This window comes from Phaenicophaeus curvirostris, chromosome 18 (genome assembly GCF_032191515.1).
Source record: "Phaenicophaeus curvirostris isolate KB17595 chromosome 18, BPBGC_Pcur_1.0, whole genome shotgun sequence".
Lineage (NCBI taxonomy): Eukaryota > Metazoa > Chordata > Aves > Cuculiformes > Cuculidae > Phaenicophaeus > Phaenicophaeus curvirostris.
The window spans coordinates 600,626-618,538 of record NC_091409.1 but is presented as its reverse complement, the minus strand read 5'-3'; the positions used below and the strand labels follow the sequence as shown (position 1 = coordinate 618,538).

General features: G+C 39.8%; 1 protein-coding gene and 1 long non-coding RNA gene across 5 annotated transcripts in view; one reads left to right on the top strand and one right to left on the bottom strand.

The window, feature by feature from the left end:
- PREX1 (phosphatidylinositol-3,4,5-trisphosphate dependent Rac exchange factor 1) overlaps window positions 1-8,155 on the top strand; it is a 152,765-nt gene extending 144,610 nt beyond the window's left edge. For 2 of the 4 annotated variants that reach the window (XM_069872135.1, XM_069872133.1), the window contains exon 40: window positions 1,926-8,155. In XM_069872135.1, coding sequence (XP_069728236.1) covers window positions 1,926-1,968 — 43 coding nt within the window. In that variant the 3' untranslated portion in view covers window positions 1,969-8,155. Of the gene's footprint in view, window positions 1-325; window positions 441-1,925 lie in introns of those variants that run through there. The other 2 variants (XM_069872132.1, XM_069872131.1) reach the window with 1 other exon arrangement.
- A 2,644-nt stretch (window positions 8,156-10,799) lies between these two features.
- LOC138728642 (uncharacterized) overlaps window positions 10,800-17,913 on the bottom strand; it is a 128,877-nt gene continuing 121,763 nt past the window's right edge. The window contains exon 3 of the long non-coding RNA XR_011338728.1: window positions 10,800-10,914. This is a non-coding gene — a long non-coding RNA (uncharacterized lncRNA). The remainder of the gene's footprint in view (window positions 10,915-17,913) is intronic.

The following is a 17,913-nucleotide window of genomic DNA, read 5'->3' as shown; positions in this document are numbered from 1 at the left end:
GTTGGAAAAGCTAGAGATTGACAGCCATCTGTGCATTGCTTAGAAAGAAACCTGAGTGGCAAATCTGACTGCAGATCTGCAAAGATAATTCATAGGCTAATGCTACTGTATGCTTAGAAGAACTTGCCTGTTCAGTTATGGTAGAGCAGGTTTATGAGCAAGCACTTTAAATCAGAGTAATCACACAGTAGTGCATCTCTAAGGAAGATCAGTTGCCCAGGGTTCGATATGTTTTGGTCTAGAAGACAACCTTGAAAACACTGTACATTTGTAAATCCTACCTCACCTAAGAGGAGCTAGAATTGTTCATCATCTCTCTCTACAGGATAAGAATACTTCTATTTTTAAGAGAAGTGTCTCTTTCTGGCCAGTGTCCTCCAATTTCCTGTATCAGAGACAAGAGAATATTCCTTAATAAACTGTGACACTGCATTTTCTCTCCACGGCAGTAATGAATCATTGTGATTTAGATGACAAAATATACAGAATCAGTCTGTACAAATATCAGGGAAACGTCTGATTCTACTTTTGTTAATGGCATCATTCACATGAAGGCAGAACAGTTCTGGCAGGCAGCAATCAGCACCAGAAAAGATCAAGTGGAGTCTGTGCCATCCCTTCAGACAGAGCGAGGGCATTTGCTAGTGCTCGAGTCCTCCAAGGAACATATTAGTTCAGTGTCAAGACAACTTCCTTAAAACGCTGATAACTTATTCACCCATTAAGACTTCTGAGTAAATCTAAACAAACACCTACCTCTTTTTTTTTTTTTCTTTCTGTCTATTCCTCAAAACATTTATAGGAAGGGATTCCAAACTGTAGAGACTGTGATGGTACTTACATAGAATAGCCTGCCCTTAGTTCATTTTCTCAGAGTCCTTAAAAAGAACAACACTTTGCATGTAGAAACTTATGCTTCCGTTGGATTGTAATTGCTATTTCAAAAAGGAATAAAATAATAATCTGTGTTGGCCCCTGTACCATTTCCCCAGTGATGTACATCAGCATTTTAGCAGCCTGGTTATTTTGCTTTATTAATGGCTGTACATTACTTTGGTTCCATTTTTATGGCCTTAACAGCATGCCATGTACCAAAGAAACAGCTTGGCAAACAAATCATAAAATGAGGCATTTCTCTTCTTTCGTGTACACTTTAAATCACAATGACAAATTCCAGGACTATTTACTTGGATTGTTTCAAGGCAATAAAACTCAGATACATATGTTCCTACTGGGTTCCATCATCATAATGGGAAATAAAACTGAGTAAAGTTAAACAGAGACCTGCTGAATTCATGTTAATTCTCAGGATTGTATTTCCTAGTGTTGAGGTTTGTCAGACTCCGTAGTAGCAGTCTTGAAAGAGGAGTTATAAAAGACTTGAGGTTATTCAAATGTAAAGTAGAAAAAGCCCAGAAAAAGCTGCCACAGTGATGTATGAATGGAGTCCGAGATGTGCTTAGGTTTAACCACTGGTCTGAATTTGCTAATCTTGTGATTGAAAACATTTATCTGGAAACATGATTACTAATTTTAAAGTTTGTTCAGCCCTATCAACAAGCAAATATGTTCTTTTGTCTGTTGGATTTCCCAGTCTTTATAGGGGGTGAACTCTCTTGGTTTAAAACAAAAGAAATGGAGAGAAGGGACTGTTGAAGACTCATATTGGTCAAAGTGAAAAGAGAGTGATCAAAAGTCTCAAATAGTGTTTAAACAATGTTTGTAAAATACTTTAGTTAATAAATCAACGGTGACACTTTTAAATTTGCAATTATTATAATGAAAAACAGTGATGGTCTTAGTATCAGATGACCTCTAAAGCTTGCAGAATGACAAAGGAGAAATGGCCTCTCATATACTATGCCCGTAACTTTATGGTATCATCCTTATGGTATTTAATACAGTACTGTTCATCTGCCTTAAAGACTCTATAGGTTGTGCCAGCCACCCACAGATGGGGATTTATAAGAGTGAGAGAGGCACGTATGTCGCAGCATCATTGCAGCATCCAACTCTGTGCAGCCCTGTCTGAGGACCCACGCTAACTGACACTGCTGGTGCTGAATCAAGAGAGGAAGAGATATTGCTCTGGGTTAGTAGGAGATGAACCTGGACCCAGACACTGAGAATCTGCCCTTGAACTCCTGCAGCACGTGCAGGGATTCTTATATGTCTTTGGCTTCTTGAAGACATTCTTGAAACGAACCCCAGAGAGCTCAGGTGGATGTAGCTGCCATTTGGTGGATGCCTGGAAAAGTGACAGTTTTGTTTCAAGAGAGCGCAGTGTTACTGATGACTTGTTTGTGCTACCACCTAAAAGTTGTGGACTTCAGTGGACTTCAGCCTGTACAGACTGGTACAGAAAATCCAGAATGATGCATATTTTTCTCTCCCTGGACTGCATCTGGCACCCATTTGATTGCCGGCATGATTTTGGTCAGAGCCCTTGAGCAGTAGCTTCACAAACACCACTTTCTCATGAACTGACCTGCACTTTTGAACAGTGAATAGCACAATCTATTGCTTATTCAAATATGAACGTAAAGAATTTCTTCTGGAGTAATTTTCCACTTCAGCCCAGTGAGAACCAGTCTCTCTATGCTGCAGAGTATACATTCCATAATACTTCTTAACATCACTTCATTTTACTTACCGTAGGTTTCAGGTGTTTGATTAACTCTTTTTACTAATGCCCTGTTCTGTACTCTGACAATACGGTGTAGTTAAGAGGAGAGATTGGGAGTGAAGGATTTTAAAAGAAACTTTACGAAGGAAAAATACAGTCTTATAATCTGATTATTTGAACAGATATAGTTTTTAAAACAGGCCAGAAGAACTATACTTATTTATGTGGAGTGGAATATGTGGTTTTGATCATGTTATTATATATACAAGATTTAAATAAAAATTATATTGTTTAAAATGGGACCAATATGCTGGCAATTACACAGCTACTCCCAGTTTACTGAAAAAAATCTACATTATTTAAAATCTTCCAATATTTAAGTAGTCTTTAATACAGTTATTAAGATGTATTAGGGATGCTGTTAAGTTAAAAAAAAAAAGGAATTGTGTATATAATGTACTTTATTTTTTTCTTGTTTGCAAAATTGTTCTCCATCCTGTCAGTATTACCCTAAACACAGTAATTTTTTCCAAATTACTGGATGAAACTAACTGAAACCTGTCAGCAGCCTCAGGACAGAAATAATGTGCTTTTGGAGTGAGTGCCTTAATACAACCACCCATCCCTAAGGAATTTTAGTCGTAGCACGTATCACTAGGAGTGTCTGTAGGAAACTCACCATTCCTCTGTTTCTCCACAGCCTCATTTAATACTGGTCAGAGTCAGGAGATCCAGAAGCGCTTTGCAGTGATGTATATTCTAGAAAATAAAGGTTTGGGGGTTTTATTTGTGACATCGTTTGGGTTTTAGCTGACTTAATTTTATTCTATTAACATCCAAACCAAATCAAAACCTAAAACCAGACTTTTTTTTCCATTTGGTTATGAAGGTCTCTTAAATTTTTCAATTTACATTTCAACACAAGAAAGCTTGTGACAAGTTTGGGATGTAGATTGTTCTGAACCTGCTTTTTGATCTTTAAATTTTCTTCACTCACAAGCTGAAATAGTTTTAAAGAAGGAACATGTTTTGTTAAATCTCTTACCTTTAACTGTTTTCTCTGACCTACAGCAGCCTGTTGCAGGGAACTAGGGCAACCCCTCGCTCTCCAGCTGTGGGATGCTGGGGGCTGTTACTGAGCAGCCAGAGGAGCAGGCCATTATTTCAGTGCACTTTCTGATGTTTTTTGTTGTTAATTTTGGAAGAGTTACTCTTGCCATTTGCTGTTTGAAGAAGCAGCAGATGTTTCTTTACTAAATCCTCAACTTAAAATGTGCTTAGTGTTATCAAAATAAGAACTGTAGGAACACCTAAAAATAAAAACACAGAAGCCAAGATCCTCGCTTTGTCTGCACTGGCTCTGTTCAAACGGCGGCAGTTACAGAGCCTGGTGAGGACCCTGGCCCACACTTGTGCGGTCACTGTAACCATTAAAGACGTGTAGGAGAGTATCTAAGGGCATTTACACTGTGCACTGTTTTACATTGAAATGTATGTGTTATTCTCCTTGAAAACGTGATAGAAGTTTTTATTATTAAAAGTTGGTTTATATTCTAAGGAAAGAAGGTATGATTTTATTTTTGTGTTACGCCCTTTGTTCCTTAGCTTTGAGTTCTGATATTTGTATGGAGTGAGAAGGAGTCAGAAGTTCAGACTGTAAGGGGAAAAGTTGATTTTGATATCGGCTTAAGCTGGCAGCGTACAGCTGAACTCTTCCTGTTTGTGCAGTGTCGGTTACAGATGTGGTTTCACTGCAGGCTTCCTATTAATGTAGAAAAGAAAAACTGTTCTGATGCTGTAAAATCACAAGGTTTGAATCCAGTGCTGGAAAAAAATCCAGATTCAAGTGGAAAATAAGAGGGCAATGCACAAGCCAACCTGCAAGTAAAGTGAGTAGATTACTTTTAACCATGCAAATCCTGCAGACCTAAAGTGCGAATCAAGCCTGCCCCATGCGAGCAAGTGCAGATTTCATAGATCTGGAGCATGTGATACCCTGGGAGTGTGGAAAATATGGAAAACACAGTCAGGATGGAGAAAATGGAAACTAGCAGCGTGATGATGGGGTGTGTAAGCAGCTGGCTAAAGGCAAAAGGCAACACTGAAAGTGGGAGTTGGGTGGCAGCTGCAAGTGGAATTTCTCCTGTGTTGGTCTTGTAACTGGATTTGCTGAGCAATTTCATTGGTCACAGACACACAGATACTGTGAGGCTGGGCTGATGGTAAGTTGGGGGGCACTAATCCAGAGAAGGATCAGAGTACACACACAAAAAAAACCTGGAAGGCTTTGAATATCGAAGGGGATGAAATGAATGGGATTAAATTTTACAGCACAAATACGAGGTCATGCACTTGAAAGATTAAAAAAAGGGGGTTGCTATACTTCATGTTAATTGATAATAAAAGGACCTTGGTTATAGAGATTGTCGCAAGATCACCCAGATGCAATTTGGTAAAATCATGAAAGCTCATCCTGCGCTACGAGATAAATTTCCAGTTGGGATGAAGTAGTCAAACCACTGTGCAGAGGCCAAATAATTAAGTGAAACCACAGTAGTGAGTTGTTGAGGATAGGTACTAAACTGGTATCAATAAAGCGCACACAGTTCTGCAAGATAAGAGCAAGAGAGCTTGTAACTGATGTCTTTATAAGATGATAATAATGAGAAAGATAAAGACAGTTCAATCTAAACATAAATGCAGCCACAAGGAGAAAAAGGAGAACAAGCAGTCAGGGATAAATATTGGCTGAAAAGTGTTCTGGACCCTAGAAACTCTTGTTTCTCACCTAGTCAGGCTCTGACGGAAGAGAAATAACAAAAGGACTTGTAAAAGACAAAGCAGTGATGCTTGGAGGCAGAGAGCCTCTCCCAGTGGGACCAGGCGGCCGTCCCAGTGCAGCCCCATTTGGCTGGGACAGGGCACGGTGTGAGCAGTCCTGGCTTTGTCCGATTCTGTCCGTGGCGTTTGCCAAAGCGTGAACTGCCTTTCAAAGCCAGGCCTGGGCTCTTCTCATAGCACTAGACATTTTCATGTTCCAGTATTCATTTGCAGACTTGAAATACTGGGGTTTTTAGATGAGAAACCACAGATAAAGATGAATCCACATCTCATTTCCATTTCCAATAAAAAGCATTGAAAAGAGAAATCTACCTGGAATCTGGCAAATCCTTTTTCCTCTGTCATATTTTCTTATCAGCAAAGGGTGCTAATTTGGGAATATTTTGAGCACTTATTATTTCATTCTTCTAAAGAGATTTGAAGATGTAAAACACTAAGGCCTAACAATCAGAATTTCAATGCAAAAATAATTCAAAATACTCCTCCTTCCATAACAGCCTCTGTAGTATTTTATCTGTCATAACACATGGTGCTGTAATTGTCTGATGCAGCTTCTAAGTACCTGGTCATTGTTCATTGGTAAAAGGCCAAAACAAGCCTGTAACCCAACAAACAGCTCAGGAAAGCAGCTTATTTACAAAAGCAGGTAGTGCATAGGCTCACCGATAAGAGATCATTGATTAATCAAATTACTCAGTACAGTTTGTATCTAAAATGAGTATTTATGAAGCACTACAGCCTTCAAATATAAAGTTCAATTTTGCCAGTCAGAGCAGTCTGCAGTAGTTTTTTTTTCTTAACAGGGAAGAAAAGCCTTTAAACAGCAAGAAGTATTTTTGCCACTTCTGGCTTTGTTTAACACCAAGCCCTTGTCATGCTGGTGGGTTCTGATCCTCCTGTTCCTTCCAATGCAGAAAATCGTTTGTCTTCTGTTAAATAACAGTGCAACAGCAGGTTTGATGGTACTGTTGCAGCACCATGACACCGCATGGCTGGAGGAGACAGTGTTTAATATAAACCGAAAAAAATCTCATGTCCTTAAGGTGTGAATTCCTGAGTGCTCAGTCCCACCCTGCCCCACTTCCCTTGCTACACTGGGCAATTCACTTTTCCCCACTGCTGCAGTTTAGGGAAGGAACTGAGGAACTGTTTCCTTACCTCTGGTTCTTTGGAGATTTCAAAGAGAAAAATTGTGAACTCCTTTGAAAACTGTGAGTGCTTTACATATATAATGTAGTTCTAATGACTTGAAAAAACAGCAAATAGATGGAAGAAAGGGTAATCATCATAAAGACATATAAAAATCTCTTGTCTTTAATTCCCATAAATGCATTAATTGAGAGCATTGACTGAGTGTGGTTTTGATGTACTTACTCTGCCTCATTTCAAGATTCAGAGGACTAGACTAATAACATCAAGGAACCTAATTAACATGGCTGTTTTCCTTAGGGACAATGAATAAACTTTTCTGTGTGAAGTTTCTTAAGACCCCCTTTTCTTGAACAGTTCCTACTCCTTGATTTCAAGAATATCAGAATTCAGAACATAAATAAATGCTAGAAAACTATCTTAAAAATACAATAATGGCAAGAGAATATTCACTCTGGGTTTCAGACTGGCAGCTTCTCATTTGTAAAAGGATTGAGAATTCTTTCATCACAGTTTGGCATGAGGACTTAGTTAAGGCCTTTCTAAAGCACATATGCCCTGAGAATTGAGCTGTGATGCACTGTTGCAATCAAGTGCAACAGAAGAAAGGTTTGTTGGTACCTAGACTCCAATCAGTTGAATGGGTTACACCTTTGTATGCTGAAGCCTACCCTGGCTTCAGAGCTGAATTAAAGATGAAGGACTTGATTATCTTAGAACAATAGATTTGCTTTTCATAGTTAACCTTTCACCAATGTTTCTAGATGAGCTAAGAGCACAAGATGAAAACCACTGTGTTAGTAAACGCCATAGAATGAATAAGTAACTCCTTGAAGAGGACAGCGAGCTTTTGAAAGAAAATTTTTTGAAAAATTTTTTGAAAAATTCTTTACAGAAAGGGTCATTGGGCGCTGGAACGGGCTGCCCAGGGAGGTGGTTGAGTCACCTTCCCTGGAGGTATTTAAGGCACGGGTGGACGAGGTGCTGAGGGATATGGTTTAGTGTTTGATTGGAACGGTTGGACTCGATGATCCGGTGGGTCTCTTCCAACCTGGTTATTCTGTGAAAGGCCTATGATTTTTGCCCTTTTTACGCAGAGTAGGAATGGCCACAGTAATCTGACCATAGGTTAGGCCAAATTTAAAAGGTTTTTAAGAGTTCATTGATGATCAGCTATGGGATCTCAAGTAAAATTGCTATAGAGTTACTGCATTTACAGCTCATTTTGCACCTAAGATCCATTACCTGGTCTGGGTGGGGAGGCAGTGCGGAATGACACCAGTTGTAGAGCATATTTTTGCAGGAAACAGAACTTTTCATGGTTTTAGGAAAATGTTCTAGAGGTGATATTTTTATATCAGTTTATAGAACTCGCATTTTCAAATGTTTTGTAAAAAGAAAAACTGTACAGAATATTTGAGGGTTTTCCAGCTAAGTTTGAGGGGTTCTAGTTTACTAATAGTGTTATATTTCTCTTCACGTTTCTGTATTTTTAAGTAAGCGTGTGTATTCTGCATTAAGATAAAAGTCTTAATATAATTTGTTCAACTTTTGGTGTTGTACCGTCAAATCCGTGTTGTCATTTTTGTATTACTGGTCCTTGTGTGTTTGGCTTGTTGTGCGCTCCGTGTCCATCAGAGCTGAAATGAAGCTCTTCTGAAAACACTGCCCAGGTGGTCGTAATTGTGGGTTCTCTACCAGACAGGGTTCAGAGCACTGCTTGTGGGTGTGGAAGGTAGAAAGGTATCTGAACAGGAAACATTTCTATTGGGTTGTTAAAAATACTTGGGCAGTTGCTTTAAGCAGGACCTTTTGAACTTCAGGAAGACTGAGAAAGTAAAAAGAAAACTGTATTTAATGACCAAGTCCTTTTCTGTGGGACCAGGGACAATTAAAAGAGCGCTTTCCTGCTGCGTGCAAACTGCATTCTGTTTTACAGGACATAAACTAAAGAACTAAATCTCTTTCCCCTCCTCTGCAAAGAAAAGCAAAAAACTGGAGCCAGGAAAACACATTGCTGCCTTTGATTCCCCCAGCTGTGCATCTGAAAATTTCCTTGACCCTGAAGGGCCTGAGTTTTAACCTCAGGGTATTAAACTCCACTTTATATGTTCTAACACTTATTCAGAATACCAGAAGTGGTTACAACTTTTATTGTTTTGATGGTGTATGTATGTGTTGCATCAAGTGCACAGCAATCCAGCTGTCTGAGTGAGGAAATAAGAGAATTAACATAACAGTTAAATTCCTTCATCCATGCCTCTGATCAAGATACTAGAATTTGGGCTTCCTTCTCTTTGTGGCAGTAGAGAGATAAACATGTCAAAGGAGAGATTCAAGAGCAGTTTTTTTCGTGGCTTCCTGGGTGGTGAAAAATGAACTTCTGGTTTGTCCCATTATTGCATGTTGAGCTGTGTTAGGTTTTAGTTCTTTGGCAAAAACATCCTGTCAAGTGCTCTAAGTCTTCAAAGTCTAGGAGCCTGAACATTATTATAAGGCAAGGACAGGCCTCTAGTTTTTCACATGGTTTTTAACAGTGGTTTAATTTCCACCTCACTTCCATGAAACTTAAAGGGGTGCTACTGGTTCAGCAACTCCTGAACAAGAGACCTGTTTCAGCCTTGAAAGAGCTAAATGTGTGACACTAGGACAGAAACCAGAGAAACAAACTAAGCAAATGTGCCATGGATAGTAGCAGTTATGGACTGCTCTACAAGAATATTTATGCTGGAGTAAATGACAGAAATCAGAGAACGGAGCAGTTGGTGCATGTCTTCTCTCTCTCACTGACAAGTTATGCAGATCTGCATGGCCAAACCTCAAGTTTTTGGAGATACTATTCTGTTTCAGAGGCAGCTACCTCTGCATAGTCAGAAGAAGAAAATCAGAAATGAAAGTTAAATGAGCGTAAGAAGTTCAAATTAGGAAACAGACCTTAACTAGTAAGCTTTCCTTCTGAGACTAATTCAGGTGATGAAAGGTACACTGGAGAAGTCTTAGAGTGCATTAGCATCCTTAGCTCAGTGTTTCTCAACATTTCCCACTTTAACCTTTCCCTAGTGAATTTGACTGGCTTGCTTTCCAGCCTGCTTTCTCCTTTGATTCTAATCAATTAGTCACTACAAAGGGAATTAACTGCTTGCTTACAGGGAATCAGTTGAGATGTCTGCATTGTTTTCCTTTTACTGTTCAGGTGAGATGAGGGGCAGGGACTGCGCCAGTTCTTTCCCTTGCAGTCTTAACAGCACGTTCTATTGCCTGCACTCATAAGCTGTCTGGAGCCAAGAACAAATAGCACCAGCAAATGTTCAAGGTGAGAACTTGTACTCCCAGTACTAATACCATCCGTGGTTTATGCAGAAGTGGTGTGAGGTACAACTCTGCTGCTGCTGAGGGTGCCAAGAGACACTGCTGAAGACCTGCTGGCATACTCCGTGCTGCGCTTGCTGTCTGCTCTCAGCTCACCAGCTGCTGTCACTGTCTGCAGGGAGGCAGCCGCAGCCCAACCAGACTAGGACCAGGGCACCTCAGAGACCACCCGCTTCCAAACTTTCCTTACAAGGACACCTAGACTTTAAATCTGCCGGGATAGGGGCTGTCCACCACCTGTGGGCACAACTATACGAGAGGAAGTTTTGGGAAAGAGACACAGCACCTCTCCTCTTTGCCCAGCCCCCTGGGCACTACACTATGCTGGGCAGTTTTTTGCTACAGCTGACATATGGTCTGAACCTTCTATGTTATTTCTGAGCTTTTTTTTTGTTTATTGTTGTCCTGCGCTCATTAAAAGGCAGGGAGTACACAGTGATCAACTGTGTCTTACAGATAGCTTTCTATTAAAATAAATGTCTGTCTTGTACTGGTTGTTCTGTTTTAAAGTGACAATTTAACTAACACATCATGATTTCCTCCTGTTAAGCAGCAAATAACAGTAACTCCAGGCGTATCCATTGGTATCTACACAGCTTCAATGAAATATCTTCCCCCTGTCATTTCAGGTCATTACATTTATGCTGAGAAGGGTGATGTTTGGACAAGGCATTTGCTGCACTGCACATCTCAGTTTCTGTTTTCAGCTGTGTTCTCTTTATCTCAAGATCTAGTGAATGGCAGGCAGCATTTTGAGTCAACACAAAATAATAACTTCTCCATGGAGTAAAAGGGACAAGAACTTACCTTTTTTTTTTTTGCTGGTTTTCCCTCAGAATTTATATGGTTCCCTGTCAAAACTGTAGTTCGGCTGATATTTCAGTCATGGAAGCTGTGTCCGGTTCTGCTCTGTGATTAAGATGGAGTCTCTAAGGAGCAAAACGATGAGAAGGGTGAAACTGAGAAGTGTAAAAATGTAGGCTGAACAGGAAACGTTCCTGAAAGTTTTGTCAGTAAAATGTTAGTACAGTCCCTTAGGTAGAGTCCTGCTCAGCTGGGACTTACAAAGCACACAACTGGAGTGAACAACCCTGAGCTATTGAATTCACTGAAGGAACAGGGGTTAAAACTGGCTAGCAGGAACAGCAGAGTTCAGGCTGCTTTTCCAGCCAACATGGAGGAGCTGAACTGCCACTAAATGGGGCTACTTTTTCTAAGAAGTCAACGCTCCCTGGGAGCACCTTAACAACCCCTTCCAGCAGCTGTAATTCAGCACTTGAACAATTCTTTTCCATGCCGGAATAATGACTCATTTTGTAAAATGTCAATTAATGCCCTGCAGGGTCTGCAAAAAATAAGTCTGTTTTTAATGAATTAGGATTAAAATTAGTAATTAATGTTTGTACCGAGTGATTATTTTCTTGATCCTGCTTAAAATTAAATTTGGATATAAGCACTTTGAAGGCAATGAGCTAGGAATCATTATTGTTTAATCAGCTTTAAACTACTTACATACTTACACAAGTGATGTATTTTCATCTTGAGATAATTTTAAATAATTAGTATGGCTTTATCACAGTTTTAATGTGCAAAAATTAAATTCATATTATTAGTGGTGTTGGAATACTTGCTTTTTTTGATGGAATTTATCTGCAAATTATTGCGTGAAAGTTAATGAATCCATCACATGAATGGATTGCTTGGAAAGAGTCATTTGGAAAGGACGCATAATTTATCTCTGATCCCACGTGAACTCAGCCTTATCTCAGATCCCACATGAATTCAGCTCTATTTTATTTTTCAGTTTATTAAAGTTTTCTGAAATTATAAGCAGTTTTATAGCCAGTACAACACATAATGTATCTTGCTGCAAGAGGCCTTGGGCCTTATTTCTTTTGCCTGCTCTGGCAGAAATGAAATACAGATGCCATAAATTCAGTGAAAGCACAATGTTATAGACTGTATATAACCAAAGCCCAGCAACAACCAACAGGTTTGAGTATATAACTTAACCCAATAAAAGTTTTCAGCTTTAAGCAGTGTGGACCAAACACTCGCCTAATTCTTGCCTTTCTACATACTGTTTCATGAACTGTCGTGTATCCTCTTACCAACAGCATCAGGCTTTGCTTACATAGGAAGTTAGCATTCATAAAATAGATGAAGTATTTCTGTATTTTAAACCAATCTAACTTTAAAAGACAATCAAATTGCCTTTTAAAGCAGCTTAACAGATGGTGATAAAAAGGAGGAGACAGTATAACGTCATTACCAGAAGTGCTTTGTGTACTACATTTATTAATATTTCTCATTAAAGAATTACTCTAGGGGTTCGAGATGCAGTCTGGATCACGATCTTTTTATGAAGAGGAAATAATTACAAAGTTCAGAACAGAAGTTTGCCAACTGTTTGGGATATTAGGGGTTTTCACACCTATTTCTTATAACTAACAACCCTTATTTACCAACATACCTTTCTAGCTTTACTGAGTGTCTGAGCTGAATCTTTTGCCACCAGCTAATCAACGTGGGGCTGTGCTTACTCGTGATCTCTTATTTTGTCTTCTGTTACACATCCTTCTGAGCCCACTACCCTTTCCCTTATTGCTGCCATGCCCACCTCTGACGCTGCAGTGGAACAGACCTTTTCCTTCTTTGCTAACCAAGGCTATTAGCTGTATTACCAGACCAAGAAGGGCCTCCCGGCTTGTAGTTGGAGTGATTGCCGGCTCTAGGCTGGGATCAAGCACTCACTGGATCTGCTTCTTTGACTGCAGTTTCTGACTAGCTTGCAATAGTATTGAGATGTATTTATATCCACAGCATCCCTATAAAGTAGGAAGCACTATTTCTCCACTGTACAGATGGGAAGTAAGAACAAGAACTCAGAGGTTTAATTCAAACTGAAATGACTGCATTATAATTGTTGATGACATGAAACTAGCTGCAGGTTTCACACAGGATGGGTGTGATCAGCACTACACTTCCAGGTCTGCCTTGGCATCTGTCAGGGCAGGTTCACCAATGATTTGGGGAAGGTAAAAAAAAAAAAAAAAAAACGATAATCATCTTGTGAAAAAATTTCAAAGGATCAAGTGCCAAGTGCTGTTTAGGATAACAAAATCCAAAGGCAATTCAAATGAGCTGCAGAAGAATGTTGCAGTAATGACTAGCTCAAGTGATTAAATGGCAACTGGAATTTAATATCAGTAATTGCAGAGTACTGGTCACGTGAGAAATAATTAGGCATGGGCTGTACAAGGTCAGGTTTTAAATTCAGTACCCAAACCTTGAAAAATCTTTCAGTTTTCTCTCTAAACTCTGTGGCAAAGAACCTAGAACAACAGAATTATTAGGAAAGGGAATGAAATCACAGCAGTAAGCCCTGTCTATTCCACGGTGCCCCCAAAGATTATGCTACAAGAATTATTCTTATGGTTTATGCCTCCAAATGCTTTGAAGTATCCTGAGAATCTGCACGCAAGCAAATGCCCAGTGTCATACAAGAAGTTTCTTGTGCAGCATAGACATAACTGTTTCATAGGAACTTGGGCTCCCTCTGACCACTGAACCATCCCTACCTCAAAATCAGCAATTATTCCTCCTGCTTTTCCTTTCCGTATCTATCACAGGAAGCTTCTTGTCGAGAAGTTTTGGGTTTCTCTTTCTATCAAGTGAGTTTGAGGAATTTTCCACATTAAAAATATGTCAGAAATACTGTTCAGAATCTGCCTTAACTATCAGAGTCTGGTCCCAGAGTGATGAAAAAAATCCATAGGAAACTACATATTTTTAGCTTCATTCTTCAGTACTAGATAACTGTTATTCATGGATACTCATAAAATTGTAAAATACCTTACATCTCATGGAAATACCAGTATTTAGCAGCAGTAAGTAAAACCCCTGCTGGTTTCAACAGCTTATTGCAGACATAAAAACAGGCAAGAGAGAAGACTTTATGACAAGTAGCCATGACTTAGAAACCATAGTCCCATTTAGTATGTCTCTTTTTGATAAAGGTTCCCAAAAACTTCCCGATTTCCAATGAGCAGAGGAATTAAAGCTATGATTTCAGCATACCTCAGCAGTAGCAACTAATCCATAGCAACTACAGAGGCTGTGCATTTACTGATTGATAAGTAGCCTTATCATGCTTTGCACATGGAGAAATTAAACACAGAGAAGGTAAATTACCATGTCAAGACAGCAAAAGCGAGAGGTCAATCTCTTCCTCAGTCTGAATTTTTTTCTGCTGGGCCAGGCCATCTTGCTTGTGGCTTCCAGAAAGTTGCTGGTGGTCAGCACGCAGCACACGCAGGCGTCTTCTCCTCTCAAAATAGCCAAATACTCCCTAACTTAAAGTTTTTATCGCAGTTGAAAATGCACTTCTGTATTGCTGTGTAAGTAAGGTCATAAAAGGACACATTCATTCTTCAAATCAATGCCATATGAGATGCGTCAGATTTTGAAAAATGGCAGGGGGTGCAGAATTAAAACTAAAAAAAAAAAACACAAAAAACCAAACAAAAATCCAACCTGTTAAGCAAAGGAATTTCCAGTATCTCTTTGCAATTATGCTGTCTATATCTAAAGCTGAAAGGAGAATGCATTAAGAATACCAGGCTAGGCTTTCAATGCTGCCTGGAGTAGCTGGATCCCCTGAAGAGAGAAGCACTAAATATTCCATTAGCTTCATTGGGATAGATTGGCTGTTTCTGTCAGTAGGATATTTCAAAATAGTGATCCATATAGCTATGCACACACACACATGAAATAATGAGCTTTTCAGAACATACAGACCTCAGCTTTTCTGTGGGAAAAGATTCAGCAGACCCTGTAATGACAAAGCAGGTACGCTAGCTGGAACTGCCTGAAACTGCTCCTCCCGGTGATATTCTTTACTGCAGCTGAATTACATTCACACAGATGTGAAATTGTTTCTTACCTCTAAAAGCCAGAGGAAATGAAGGGAATCTCTCCCAGGCTCTCTTTCCAAATGAATTTTCCCACTTATTAATATGAGTTAGAAGCAAACATGCCAGCAGCCACAGGAAATTGTTTTTGGAAAGCAATCTTTGATCGATACAACTGAATGATCATTATTAAGGGTGATTATTAAAAATGAATTTTACTGTTCATATCTTTCTGCCCATGATGCCATTCCCATGATTTGTTGCATATCATCACTCCAGTTACATTACTTTTTTCCCCTCACTTGCTCATCTGGAAAAACCACAGATGATGGACTGCTACAGAGACATCCCATAACCAGCTTCAAACGTGTTCAGCCTCATTAGTTTTAGACAGACCAGCCCATAAAAATCTTCAAACATACTGAGAGGTTCCATGTGTGTCCCCAAACCAATATACACAGCAAAGTGCAATCTGTGTAAATGGCAAAATCCCTCAAAATAGATTTAAAAGACAGCACAGACCTCTACTCCCACTCCTTTCACATTATTGTAACAGCACGACTTGAAGGTATTCAGAGTAGTATCACCTATAATGGAAGTTGATGCTAGTAGGTGCTGAAATATAATGTCTTTTCCATACACTCCAATTACATTAAAGTGGCAGAGGTTTGGGATTGTCAAACTGTTCAGTTATTGATCAGCCTTTAGACAGGGAACATTTGTTTCCAGTTTCTCACTTTAACCCTGTGTTCCATTAAACTCACTACAGTTAGCACTCAGAATAAATTGCATTTTGGAAGATTAACTAAGTCAGATGGCAAGGCTAAGTGCACAATCTATTCTCTCTCATACCAATCACTTACAGGTCATCAGCTCTTACAATAAAAAAACTGAGAAAGGTAAAAGTATCACAAAAAGCAGGGTTAAAAGAGAATGTTGTTTTAATCACTTGATTCTTCCACCCCCCCCCCACCTTTGCCACAGAGCAGTGGAGAGCATGGGGCTGTCAAAGGGATGGTAGAGACAATCTTTCATTACCTGAGTGAAAATACCATATGAGAGGATTGCCTCACAAAACCATATCAGGGTGCATTTTTTCCTGTTTAAGACAGCTTCCCTAGAGGAAGAATGATCATTTGATATTAAAATTAAAAGCATTGCTAAAGAATCAATAGCTAATCCTACAGATGAATCCCATCGAGGGTATCTAAAAAGCTTTTAGCTAATTGTTTTTAAAATTTGTCTCCACTGAAAGCAGTGAGAGTATAGACAGCGTAACGGGAAGGAGAATTAGGTTCTCTGCATTCAGATCACCCTGCATACAGCTCTTTCAACCCTGCAGTAGGTGCTACAGTGAAATGATATGGAATGCTGTAGGACAAAGCTAGCAATATGCCAGATCATAAAATAATAAATTTTTTTTCTATTTATAGTTTCTTCACAATTTCTACCTTATATAGGAGAGATTTTTAATAAATGTCTTTGCAGAATCACAAAAATCATCACTTTATACACACAACAGAGAGAAGAGATAGACTGTCATCTACTCATGTGATTGACAAGCCCTGCAACACTGAAACCTTTAGCTCCTGCTTAGTTTTTCTCTAGACAAAACTTCTGCAGAAGCCAACAGATTTCTGTTTATTTTATTTAGTTCCCTGCAAATCCCTTCCTTTGATTCTAGATGCTGCTAACCAAAGCAACTAATCTATGCTTAAATGTAAGGTCAGATGTGCTGGTTACCTAAGAGCAAGTGTACATGGTGCACACAGAGAGCCATGGCTGCAGCCCAGACAAAGAGGTCTGGCTGCGTGTTTCTAGCCCTGTCCTGTGCTGGTTTTGGCACTCATCTGACTTCACTGTGAGCTGATACAGCTTGCTAGCTCAGCAGAAATTTATTCATTCTTTTGCTGGTGTGTTTCCTGCTCAGTTAATGAGCCGAATGAGCTCACAGCGAGGTTCAATTAATCAGTACGAAGAGATGGAGGAAAGCACCAAGTGAAGAGTGGGGGAAACTGGACATCCTCCTGTCAACAGAGATGAGCTGGTGCACTGCCTTCCCTGTACTGTATAGATTAATTTTGGGCAAAACCCAATGTTCCCCTTTCTGGAACTCTGGACACAGTTGTACCCAACAAAAAATTTTCCCAGTGGCCAATTGAGGGGTGCGGCCGTAGGCACTGTGGTTACTGCAAAGAAGGCTGCTGGCACCTAATGCTGTTTCCATTGCCAGGGGGTTACCATTGCCTCCCTGCTGCAGGACCCTACAGCTGAACAGACAGCTCATGCCAGCCCCTCATCTGCTTCAGTGCAAAGCTGGAGGGCTCACTTTATCCCACCCTTGAATGCTGTTCAGTAAACCTGGGCTGCTGTTGTGACAAAACACACAAAGAGCAGATGGCTCACCTAGCCCGTCAGTTCACTTTGTGCCTCCACCAAAGGTGCAGTGAAAACCACCTGAGAACATCCATCACCTTTTGTGTAATGATCACAGCTTTTAGTTTTACACCTCAGGAGAAGGGGGAATAGATGAGGAAAAATGAGGAGTTAAAGGACCCTGTGAAAATATTGTAGCAGTAATGATTTCTTTTTCAGTAGAAAGGAACGCTGTGGAGGCTACTCAACGTGATGGCTCTGTGCTGTCCAGGGGTGTAGAAAAGCGTGGTCTTGACAGTAAACCTGAAGGATCAAAACATTGCTGTCTTCACTGGGTTTGTCCTTTGACCAACAGAAAAGCAGGTTTGCTGCAGAACAAAACAGGAAAGTACAAACTTCTTTCACTGACTGCCAGCTTGGTAAGGTTGGCAAGTGTTTTGAAGAAATGAGTTTGAAGATCAACTACCAGGTTAGAAATTAAATCGTTTGCAATTTCTATCACTGATAAGCTCCAGAGAAAATTCCTTTGTTAGTGGTACCACATCAGATCAGAATGCATCTTCAGATGCTGCCAGTGAACCAGAAAACAGCAAGAGGATTTCACAGGGGAGAAAGAACAATCTTGTGAGTCTCCAAAAT